Genomic DNA, 12,977 nt, shown 5'->3' with positions numbered 1-12,977 from the left:
ATTAGAGAGATAGCAGAAACTGTAGGAGTGGCCAAAACAACGAACATTCCAAAAAAAGGAATGCACTAGTGAGCTTAGCTGCACCAAAATCTACTAAAGTGCATCACTACACAAGTCTTTAACTGGTAAAGAAAAACTTTTTTTCTTATAGGTGGAATACTCTGGACGGGGTGCCAATCCATCTTAAAGCACACATACTGTAGGTAGGTGTATCATTGTCAAATTCGACAATAAAAAGATTTGTGAATATAAATGTAGTGGGCTTACCATCAAATAAAACCCACTGGTAACACTCAAGAACAAAAAGGACAGATTAGCTCTGCTCAGTTCTGATACTTGTATGAGAATAATAGAAAAAGTAGAATAAGGAAGGACTCATTTTCCATAGCATTTGAAGCAAAAACAAAGTATGTGCATAATTAAGCTACAGTACAGTATGTGTTCAAGTAATGATATTTTGGACCATTATTATTGGTGTAGGGGCAGGGTTTCAGCACTGCATATGCAGGATTATATCAGTATGATCTGGCAACCCTGACAAGTATAGAGCAAGAATAAGTCTTTTTTTTTTTTAAGAAAGTTTAAAAAGAAAGTTTTTTAAAAATAAAGTTTTTTTTTTCCTGGGTCAAGGCCCAAATATAATGATGCACACTTCATGTTTGCTTCTTGTTTTCCTTTATATTTGTCTATGTTGCATCATGTTTCACATGTGAAGTGAATATTGAGGTGAAAGCTTTTAGAAATTCAGGTGTTCTACATTCCTTCACGGTCATGTAAATATTTTATTAGATCCCTTTAAGCTGGTGTGATATAAAATATTTACACTGCAGTATTTTCCCCAATGCTATGTACTTACTTTTAAAACCCCATGTTTAAATTTGAGCTCAGTAATGCAGTCTTGATCCACCCTCATTTCTTTATATTACATGTTCATTCTTGTCTCTCACTGTTTGTCAGTTAGATGTTTTTTATGCTTAAATGATTTATAGCTCACTGTGACGTTTGTGAACAAAAATCATTTCTCTGAAACTGGTCAGGTAGAGAGACTGGATTAAAATTAAAAGCCAAATACTTGAAAAAATGAGAGCCATGGAAACTTGGAGAACTCAGGGTTAACTTCTTGGAGAACAAAAAAAAAAGAAAGTCTGACTGTGAGGAAAAATATGATATAATCAGGGGTGTCTCAAGGCTTGTACGGTCCTGTACAATGAATGTAAATAGCTAAGTTATGTCTTTAAAAATGTGTGTTCCAGCCTGTATTTTATGTATGTCACACCAGGTGTTCCCCATGCACTCTGATCTAATCAGTCACGGAACCCATGTTCACTTAGTGCATAACATTAACTAGTTCGTTTGTTTGGGGAAAATTAATTCTCTTCTGTGAAATGCCTTATTCAGGCATCAGATCAGATAAGTATATGATAATTGAGATGTGATTGTGAGCTTACCTATTTTTTACATGCAAGTTATTTTTGTTAACCCATCTTGGCGCTGAATATAAGGGTTTGTTTCTGACTGTGTGGAAACTTTGAGCTGAACATATGACCACTTTTGGCTTAAAAAGTTACTATGACTGAAAGTTACCTACAATGCGCATTTTCTTTCAATATTTTTTTTTAAACCCATACGTATGATCGATTTAAAAAACATCCTCCCACATATCTAAATTATACGAGAGCTCAATTATTCACAAACACCTTATAACCCTTATGAATCTGTAGCACATTAGCCTTTTGCTTCATCAATGACAATTCAAGAGATTGAATTGCAAGCCAAAGCATACATCATCTCCTGTGGTACAAACAATTTTGTATAAGAAAGCATTAACAATTATGGGTGGAATCATTCCATCCTGCTTGGAAACAATATTTTGATAATCGTTTTTTAAAGATTTGCTACATAAGAAGTGGAATAATTTAGAAAGACAAAGGATTTAAGTGTGTTTGTTTTAAGCGGGGGACATGGGGAAAGGCAAAATTACTATTTCTAATAAGGTCAAACAAACAAATAAATTAACATTAAGCAGGTTTACATTTTCATATTTGAATAAAATTTTAGGGACAGTGAACAAATATACTTTAAATATGATTAAACCCACACTTCAGGTGTCCCCTGCCCATGACATTCTTACCATAGTTTCAGCATGTACAGAACTCAGACAGTTAAATATTCAGTCATTTTGCACATTATGAACTTTATTGAATTAAAAGCTGCAACAGCATTTAAACAAACTGAGCTGCACAAATGTACAACCGAATTACTTTCAATACCCTTGTTCTGTAGTATGCTCAGTTTGGACATTCACCACCATTGAAGTCACTGTGGGATTTAAACTGACTGACGAGAACAGAAATTTATAAAATAAAACTCATACATGCTCATAATCTTTCAACATCCACTTAATTTAAGAAAAGTTGGGCTGAAAGATTAAAATAGAAGAACCCTTTAAGCAACCCATGGACAAGATTTAAGACTTCTTTGCTTTGCAGAATGGAAAATAAAATAACAGCAAGAAGTTAGTTTTGTGATTAATTAATGTGTGACTTCAGTGAGGCTCTCGATCACCTGCAAATTTCTCAGCATTTTTCTTTAGAATTTGTTCATTCACAGACAGACACTGTCCATGGTTTGTCCAAGAAGCTTTAAGGAAGGTTCCTTGAGGATCTGGAGTCTAGGTGCCCACAATGTTGGGATCATGTGCAGAGTTTGGCAGTGGAGAGTCATGGCAGTGGTAAAGGAAGCAATTCCCCCAGCAGCTGTAGCAGATGAGAAACAATGCTGCAAGGAACACTAAGGCACAAATGGTGCATGGCTTCCTTTCCAACAGGAAGCTAAGCAAGTAGAAGCCCATGAACATAGAATGATTAAACCACAGAGCTGGGTTCAGCGGCTTTGGGATAAGCAGGACCGGAAGTAACCACTGGAGGCAGTACATTGTCTCTTTGTAGTTGCTGGGGCTGGTAAGTTTCAAAACAGATATCCAAAATGATGGATGGTTAAGTTAAGTACAACCACCAACTGCTGGTGGAGCTCAGCTTTGTAGTCCAGATATTATGTCAAGCCTTAAAGAGAATAAAAAGTCATTTTAAATATTTAACATATTAAACAATCTATTATCTACTATCCATAGCTATTAAAAAACAAAAACAACAACAAAAGAAAATAAACAGTAAACAATAAAATTTGGGGTTGCACAAAACATCAAAATGTCATCATGTTTTAATACTAAAACAGAACTGTCAACACATCGGTTCTTATATCAATACATTGATGTAATTTTTCCTGGGACATTCTATTATCTAAAGTGCACAGAAATTCAAATCAAATATACCTGGTTTTACGCTGTCAAAATGATGGATCAACTTAAAGTTGAGTTTGGAGTCCTTTTTTGTGCTTATTTTTTATTGCTTACGGAGTTTGGAAAAAAGGCAGATCGGAGGCTTTAAATGCGCGTGCTTTATATTTAACGCCATAAAGTGTGTTTTTGTTGCGCCATTTAGAAGCTTCTGCGCTCGGTACAGAAACATTTATATGTGAGGCTGAACTGACGATCACTGGTCATCACCAATTAAAGTGAAATCCAGCTAATTGTGGTCACTGACCAAAAAGCTGATTTACATTATGCGTTTGTTTGCTGTTTCACACCTCAGTTTACATTTATGGTTCAGGGTTTATAAAGCTAAGCTTGTTTGTTTGTTTGTTTGGGGCAGGCTGAGTAATTATTGGACACAAGAGTAAAATGACTGACATGAATAAACTTCACATTTGAAGTCACTTTAGATTTACTAGGGTTCAATCAGGTTCCCCGCTTTCCCTCCACTGCTGACAGGTAACTAAAGCTTTTTATTCGTTATGGGTAAGTTTCTTAGCTGTTTCTTTCAAATAAGTACATATTTTAAAGTATAGGATGTATTGTTTCTGTAACTCTAGCTTCCGGCCTGTTTTCGGAATTTCTGTGTAAGAAACTATTTAATGCATCACGTTTATAATTAATTATTCTATCCCAACCAAGGCGGTACATGACTAGTTCATCAGGGGAATTCTCTGGTTTGGAACATTTCTAGGTGCTTTGAATGTTTAAGAATAGCAACAGCACTGTGTAAAATGAATAGCAGAAACAGTGGTATTTTTTAAATCTGAGATTTTTATAGAACACTGTTTTCAACATTATTTGTGCAATTTGCTACAGGTGATGGTACTGTTACTTTGCTTATACAATTCAGTGAACCCTTCTCTTATGCAGCGCGAAATGAGGAGCACTTCTTACTTGGAGTAAAATTCCAAAATCCAAGTTTCATCATCATTTACAGACATCATAAACAAAAAAATTAAAACTTACCTTTAAATGAGTTATAATGTATAGTACATGCACAATGATTAGCTTTAGACTAATCAACATGGATATATTCGTTTCTATGGATATATTCATTCGTTAAATCGAACACACTGACTATACAGTTCATTGTGTGTAATCTAAGTTAGCTGCCTAGCATGCTGAATGAACAAAATAAACTAACAAGGGGGCATCCAGTTTCTTACAGTACGTGTCTGTTGAACATGCTGAAGTCATTAATGGTGTAAGAAGAGGAGCATTGTATGGGAGGAGGTGGTTAGCAGGTCACACTTAACACAAGTCACTTTCACACAGAAATTGTGCTATAAAGCCACTAAGAAACTCTCGATAGACTGCCATTTCTGCTGGAGGACATTAAACACATACTATGTTTAAGTATCACCTTGCAATAGCATTGGCTCGCATTTCCAGACCAGGAAAGATCTAACAATCATGGATGCCGCTAAATTCTTTTAACTCATCGTACCCTGGAATGTAGATTTTGGCGTCATCCCACCTATATGTATCTATTAATACTAAAGTAAATTATACTTTAAAACACTTAAATTATTTTAATATGAAAAAAGATGCACTGTTGATTAGTCTTAACCTCAGCAGATCCTGTAATCCTTGAATTGTTTCACTATGGTGGATATGTCCAATTTGTGGACTAGCAGATGATCATTTACTGTGTTGTAAACCTCCCAGCAGTGGGACTGAGACATCATACGTCTCAAAACATTAAACACCTAATTCATGATGCATAATCTCCCCCAGTACCTCAACAATAATGACCCCTGGATCCACCTCTCTGCCTTTTGCACAGAATCCCGAGGCACAATGAATGAATGAACTATAAGATTTTCATTAAGATTTCACTAAGAAATAAGCCAAATTTTCAGTCTGATTAAAGTTTAAGTTACTTATTTTTTTTTTTTTTTTTTGCATACCTTGTTTTTTTTACTGCTGATGTAGTTTACAGACGAATCTTCCCGGCTCGCGAATTTTCAGTCAACGAAGTCTGGCTGAATTTTGAAAATTTTTTTTTTTTATATACCACACCTAAATGTGTATTACACAAAACAGACACTGCAGTGCACAAAATACAACTATTTATAACTATACATGTAAAATATATACAAGTTTATATATATATATATATATATATATATATATATATATATATATATGAGGTATATATTTTAATAATTGGAATCAATCCGGGAGCATAAAGATGAACAAACGCTGTAGTGTGATACTGTCCGGTGAGTAATCCAATTTTGATGTATCCACAAAGTGATGGACATATCCACAAAGGATTTACAGTCTTAGCGGCGACCGGTTGTTTGCATATAAACAACAATGGAGTGTTAGCCTTGCGCTTTCCCTTTAAACAGGGTCACGAAACCAAAATAACTGATGGGGCAATACATCATAGGAAAACAGACAATAAGGTATACGTCGTCATATTAAAAATTATCGGCAGCTTTAAAAAAACAAATTAATGTGGCTGTGCTACATGTTATCAAGGAGAACATCAAGAGGTAGATGAAGCCACTTTCAATTTTGTTTTTAAAACAGCCGTGCCAAAAGGAATCATAAACTAAGGTTAAGTGAGGTTTAATGCCCATTTTAGCTTTTATTTAATTTACATGTATTTTAAAAAAAAATGTTTCTAACTTCTTTTTTTATACAAAAATATAATTATAGTGTTGGAAATTGGTAATATTTTTGGGTGGCTGCAAAGGACTTTTGGCATTTACTTTATTTTCTATGGGAAAATACATTTTGGAATACAAATAAAATCCATATGCTAAGGTACAACTCTGCATCCTCTGGGCAAAATAATCCGTAAACATTGTATTAGTTTCTACGGTTATGGGAATAACATTTTGACAAAAGTACTGTACTAGGACCACATGCAGCTAAAATTAAGCCTTAGGGTAACTTTATTGCATCTTAGAAATATTGGCAAGATAAATATGTCACTACATGATGCAGAAAAACTAGTTCATTCTTTTGTTACCTTCAGATTGGATTATTGCAACACCAACCAAAAAGGGGACACCAACCAAAAGGGAGACACCAGGATGAATCAGACAGGTCTATAGGGCAGAGGGGGTCACTGGCAGCTCAGGAGTGCCATGCGTAGCTTGACAGACACAGAGTAAAAAAGTGAGAGAGAGACCAGTGGGGTATAGTCACAGTCCAACAATGTATAAGATGAATGTAAATTTAGTGTTCAGTGCAAGCAGGGACTAGTAAGGGCCAACTATGACAGCAAAATTAGTAGCTGGTTGCCGTACTTGTCTTCTGGCTCTCTCTCTCTTATTTTTTATTTAAATCTGGCACAGTTAGTCCTGCCGGAGCCCCTGCTTGCACTCTGCATTAAATATACATTCGCCTTATACATTATGTGACTGTTTTCATACCTAACTGTTCTCTCTCTCTCTCTCTCTGACTCACCCTTACTCACGCTGTTGCCCCATTTCTGGTTGAAGTTTTCATCACATGGAGCCCTCTGGCTCACGGCTCAGAACGATCCTATATGGTGTGCTTGCAATGCATGTGGTAACCGAGATTGTTCTACTTGACCATTGGCTTGTGGCTTATAAGTGTAGTCAATATTTTAGGACTGAAATTCCTATAAACGGTTTTTAAAAATTAAGAATTTTGTGTTCTTTAAACAGAATCCCCAACAAATGAAAGTTGACTTTATATCATTTAAAACATATTTCCTGCTATATTGAAACTTAACCACATGGCACAAACATATCAGGGGTTGGTTTATGGTCATACTATCTGTTACCACCCAAATGAGGATGGGTTCCCTACCGAGTCTAGTTGCTTTCAAGGGTTCTTCCTGTTGTCATTTCAGGGAGTTTTTAGTAGCAACAAACTCATGGTATAGTCTATACCTTTTTTCCATTAGATTTGATGTCTGTAAGGCTTCTTTGCGACAAGGAACACTGTTGAAGTACTATACAATTTAACTGAATTGAAAATAATTGAATTCTGTGTAAACGCCACAAACTGAAACACTTAAACCAGCCTGTCTGACACAGGATAGGCAGCGAGAATAATTGCACAAATGAGGAAGTGTACAGTCATGAATATTAAGCTGCCTGGTGAGTGTTTATGACCAGGGGGATGACTCATATTAGTCTAGGTCTGAGCTTCTGCTCAATGGGTGGTGTAAATTTAATAATCACTAGCGTACAGCACTCTACCAACACAAGCTGCTGTGTTTTAGCTCTGAAACAGATCAACAGCAATAGAACAGAACTTTCATGCCTATCTCTGATAAGGATATTAATTTGAGTGTGTATCACTGTGTGTGAGTCAGCTGTCAGATTTGTGGAACACACCCAGACTGAAGCGGTTACAGTAACTCAGGTCTTTACCCTTTTTGTTGAGAGGGTTTACAGGCTTCCAGTGCTGAGGTGCAACAGACTCAACTTCAGCCTCACAGAACTATTTCATACTCCACAGCAAAGTTAGCAAACAGTGTTTTAGTCGTTACTAGACATAATGCCCAAGTGGACTACACGGTGTAGTATTTTAAGAACCTGCCCAATGTCGTGCTATATTTAGTTCACTGCCCTTGTATTGGTGTTAACAGGCTAGCTAGTTAGCAAGCTGGACGTTCATCTTTAGCGCACATCTAAACCATTAAACACGTGGCTGCCCCAGCAATCCTGGCCCAAACAACAGGATTATGTTATGACAAATATAACTAATACATACACAGAGTAAGCTGGCTTGAATACAAACAAACACCAGAGATTCAAACAGCGTTAAACATAGTTGTAAGCAACCTCATGTTTCACTGATTAGCTTGCGGAACCGAAACGGTTAACCAGATCAACATTAGCTAGCTGGCTAACTGTAGACCAGTTCAAAACATCAATAGCTAACCTAAAAACTCAAGTATTTACTATACTTACACATTTAACGGATTATTTGGCTGTTTTCAACAGTTGAATGACAGCTATGGCCTTAATATTTCTTAGCTTCCGAAGGAATATAATTTACTCGAGCACGGGACTAATGAATCTTAAGGTTTTCTTTCATTATTATTATTATTATTATTTTATTTTATTTTTTTCGACGAACGCAAAACTGTAATTTTTTTATATAAAACAATTGACCAGAGTACTTAAACAACATACCTGTCATTCTTCGGACTGAATAGTGAGCCCTCACCCACACGACTCCATTGCTTCTCACACAGGGTTGTTTAGATTTGGCCAACACTCAAGGACCCGAGCGCGCCCTGCAAAATGCCGGATTATAATTCTCTCCATTACAGACGTAATCGCTGCTGTCTATTCTATTCTGAAAACGATCAGGTGGAGGAGGTGTTACAGCCCGAGCCGACATCAGCTCATCTTTGCCTCTAGGAAAATAGGCAGGGGGCGGAGCCTGGCGTTATATACTGTATATGACAAAAAAACAACAACAACTGATATATATAATAGAAGAGAAGAAAAAATGCACTGAAAACAATGTAAAATAAAAATATACAGATATACAGTTACAATTAAGTAAAATAAAAATAGATAAAATGTATAACTAAAACTATACACTTGTATAAAATAAATAAATATTTTTTATTATTTTTTTTTCTTATAACCTAATATTGCACATTCCAATTTCTTTTGCTGAACATTGCAGAACCTCAAAGGTCCACAGCATGGAAGGTAAGGGCATGATGTTATGTTACGTTTTCTGACTCAGGATAAAGCATTATAGGTAATGAATGAGTGAGTCAGTGAGTGGGTGCGTGAGGGACCCTGCAAATGAGTATGGAATCAGGTTTTTGTCAGAAACTTGAACATGAAATTAATTACTGTTAGTTGATTTCTTTTAAATAAATTGGACTGAAGTCCAATAAATATATATAGGCCTATATTAACTGCGAGACAAAATATCTCAATAATATCTCCTTTATTTTTACTGAACAGTTTTTCAGGTTTGTTACTTAATTTCTGAGTTTTTCTGTTTGCAGTTCTGATACAAACCTACTTTGGAGCAGGTGTTGCAGGGCTGCTTTTATATTGGCCAGCTGCTTTTAGGTGGATGTTGCAGGACTGCATCTTCATTGGTCAGTTTTTTGTAAAGGGATCACAATCAGCTTGTGAGTAAAAAATCGCAACCATCACAGTAAGCCCAAAATTAATCGCTTTGCAAATAACTTAGGTAAACATAAAAATAAAGAATTGTTTTATTGCATTATTTAACCAATCTTAGTATGTTTAACTATTATACAGTTATTACTAATGCCACTTATATGTTTAAGTTCGACATAAAAATCTTGTAGGTTAACAAGAGGCAAGGCAAGACAGTTCTAGACTTATACAAAACAAAACAAAACAAAAAAAAAAAAAAAAAAAAAATATATATATATATATATATATATATATATATATATATTGGTTAACAGATTACCAATATATACGATATGGTAATCGTATACCAATATACGTAAATATACAATATATATGTATATATACATTTCTAACCTGGTTTCAAACTGGCCAAGGAAGATCCTGAGGAAAAACAAGGAACATAACCTGAAGCGGCAGTCCCGAACAGGCTAAGTGCTCATGCACACTGTAGATTCTTGCCTAGAATTCTTCTAAGCCACGTCCAGTCTGGTGTTGAACAAGTTTGACAATCTCAGGGCCAGGGTTATGTTCCAGGGGGGCAGTTGGGACTGCAATCTCCTCTGCTTTACCAAGGCATGGTTATCCCCAGCAGTACCGGCCCATGCTTTACAGCTGGCCAGGTCTTCATGACTTAGTACATGGACAGAAGAATGCAAGGGAAGGTGGTGGGTGTCAGATGGCAAACCGAAGTTGGTGCAACAGCATGACTACTCATATGGCCCTGCACACCTGTCCTGGAGCTTGACCATTAAATTATACTCTTTCTACCATCCTCAAGAATTTACATTAATCACAGTCACTGCCATTTATAATTCACCATTGTTTATGAAATCAGACCCTAGCACCACCTCCCTCGTGCCTAAATATAAACAACTGCGAATAACAGAAGCCTTGGTTCAGAGGGAGATTGCACGCGACGATTCTGGCACAGGTCTGATGACATCAATGTGTTTACGGTTTGGGATTTATTGGAAAACTGGGGGAGGATGCCATCCAAAAACAACATATTTAGAATGTTTCCAATCAGAACCCATGGGTGAATAAACCCATCTGTGTCGCTCTAAAATCTCTCACTGCTGGCTACGATACAGGAATACAATCATTGCATTATATAAAAAGTACAAGGTATTAAAGGAAGGTCATTAGAATTACAGAAGGACATTAGAGTGACAAAGAGAATGGCTTCTTTGAATGGAGTCCTTAACAGAGACTAAGGACAATAACGGACTATAAAACTTCCAGAGAATGATAAATGCAAATGTGTCTCTGGCAGACAAGTCGAACACTTTGTATGCTTGTTTTGAGATTGCAGCTATCAGCGCTAACAGTACTATCAGCAGCATGTACACACAATGTCAATTTGGGAAAAGTCTTCTTGGAACATGATGTTCCACCTACAGAAGAGTGAACACCAGGGACGCAGGAGGAAAAAGCCCCAACCAATGACTATCACCCTGTTGCCCTGACCTCAGTTGTGATGCAGTGCTTCGAGAAGGTTTGTGATTAAATGTTTTTTTTTTAGTGTGCCCCATCATCATCCATTTTCTATAGAATATACACCTAAGTGCTCTTCAACTTCCCACACTTGTATTGTTCTCCCAAATAAGAAATATATTAACTCAGTTGTACATCTTGCCATCAACACTTAGCCTGTCTAGTTTTAGGCATACCTTTGTTAGAAGCACTGTACAAATGGGGCGATAGTCATTGACGTAGGCAGGTTGGGGCTTTTTCGAAGATCTTCACTCGATCTTAGTGTTGGAGCTACAACTGGCTGTTTCCATGCAGATAGAGTATTAGATTAGATCCCATATTAGATTAACAACATTTATCCCACTGCAATTGTACTGTCTTTGATGTGGGCCACCGTGATATAACATTTCCTGTCTTTCCCTGGTGAAGCTTTCCTTGCATTTGAGATTGCTCTTGCTAATTCATAAACCCAGCTCATCTTTTTGAGACCAATCTTTTTGTCATTTCTAGTTGTATCAATGACATTTTTCTGAACTGTACAGTTTTATAAACATCTTTGTTTTGAGTTCTGACTTTTCCATACGTGTGATTGAGATTGGTGTGTCCATTTGCTTGTAAGATCTATTGCACAGGTGTTTTATTTGTATTTTATTTTTAAACAATGGGCATTGTTACAAAGCAGCTTTAAATAAATTAGAATATGTCAGGGGAAAAGTATAGACCATCTCTTTTAATTTACCTATGATAAGCAAGCCAAAAGTAAAAGTGGCAATGAAAACCTGTCTGAGATTGCCATAGGATGAAACCTTGAGAGGAATCAGACTCAACAGGGAACCCGTCCTCATTTGGGTGATATTACATTGTATAACCATAAATCAGTCCCTGTGTGCTTTAAATTCAGAATTCAGAAGATGAAATTCAGTAAAACAGGCAAGTGTTTAATATAAAGTCTACTTATGCTTTTCGGAAAGAAAAGGTTCGGCAGAAAAAGTCAGAATCACTGGTAACACAGGACTGTCATGTGTAACTCAACATAGAGAGAAAGGAAGGGAGAAAAAACTGTTTATATTAACAGTCACATAATGTATAAGATGAATGTATATTTATTTATTTTTATTGATTAGGTTTTCGTTTTGCCACTAAAATGACCCCAACCCATCAAAGTATTCCATTAGACCTCTGATCTAGATCTGGAGTCTGGAGAATTTGAAGGTCATGTTAACATCTCAAACTTGTGTTCCTTAAACCATTCTTGAGACATTCTTGCAGTGTGTCAGGGAACATTATCCTGGTGAAACCAGCCACCGCCATCAGGAAATATTGTCTTCATGAAGGAGTGGTCTTGGTCAGTAACAATATTAACAAAAAAGATAGGACGTAAAAGTAACATTAATGCGAATCAAAGTAACAACGCGAATGGCAGGCAAAAGTTTCCCAGCAGGTCATTGCCCAAAGCATCACCCTGCCTTCATTGACTTACCTTCTTCCCATAGTGCATTCTAGTGCCATCTATTCCCCAGTAAGTGACGTACACGCACCTGGCCATCAACATGATGTAAAAGAAAACATGATACATCATGTTGTAGCATCGACTATGTAGCCCCATAGCCCCAAACTACAATGACCTGTGTGTTGTGAAACATTTCTTTCAAAACTAGCATTAGCATTTTCAGCTGTTTGAGCAGTCCAGTACCTTTTCTACTTTTCTACCTCAAATTTGGCCCTTTTCCAATCCTTAAGCTTGCCTTTTTTTGCTTCCAACAGATCAAACTCAGGCGGTGGTGTACTGGGTAGCACTGTCGCCTTGCACCTCCAGGGTCTGAAGCCCAGCCAGGCTCGATTCCCGTCTTTGTGTGCTTGGAGTTTGCATGTTTTCCCTGTGTTTGGTGGGTTTCCTCCAGTTACTCCGGTTTCTTTCCACAGTCCAAAGATATTCAGGTTATGCTAACTGGCAATCCCAAATTTCCCGTAGTGTGTGAATGAGTGTGTGTATGTGTGTG

General features: G+C 36.8%; 1 protein-coding gene across 1 annotated transcript; it reads right to left on the bottom strand.

The window, feature by feature from the left end:
- Positions 1-2,174: 2,174 nt before the first annotated feature.
- blcap (bladder cancer associated protein) lies at positions 2,175-8,684 on the bottom strand. The gene is made up of 2 exons (XM_053499475.1): positions 8,506-8,684; positions 2,175-3,062 (listed from the first exon to the last, which is right to left on the bottom strand). The coding sequence occupies exon 2, from the start codon at positions 2,933-2,935 to the stop codon at positions 2,672-2,674; it is 264 nt and encodes an 87-aa protein (XP_053355450.1). The 5' UTR covers positions 2,936-3,062; positions 8,506-8,684; the 3' UTR covers positions 2,175-2,671.
- Positions 8,685-12,977: the final 4,293 nt, after the last annotated feature.

The sequence above is a fragment of the Clarias gariepinus genome, chromosome 6 (assembly GCF_024256425.1).
Source record: "Clarias gariepinus isolate MV-2021 ecotype Netherlands chromosome 6, CGAR_prim_01v2, whole genome shotgun sequence".
Lineage (NCBI taxonomy): Eukaryota > Metazoa > Chordata > Actinopteri > Siluriformes > Clariidae > Clarias > Clarias gariepinus.
The sequence above is the reverse complement of the archived record's forward strand: the minus strand, read 5'-3'. Positions and strand labels throughout refer to the sequence as shown.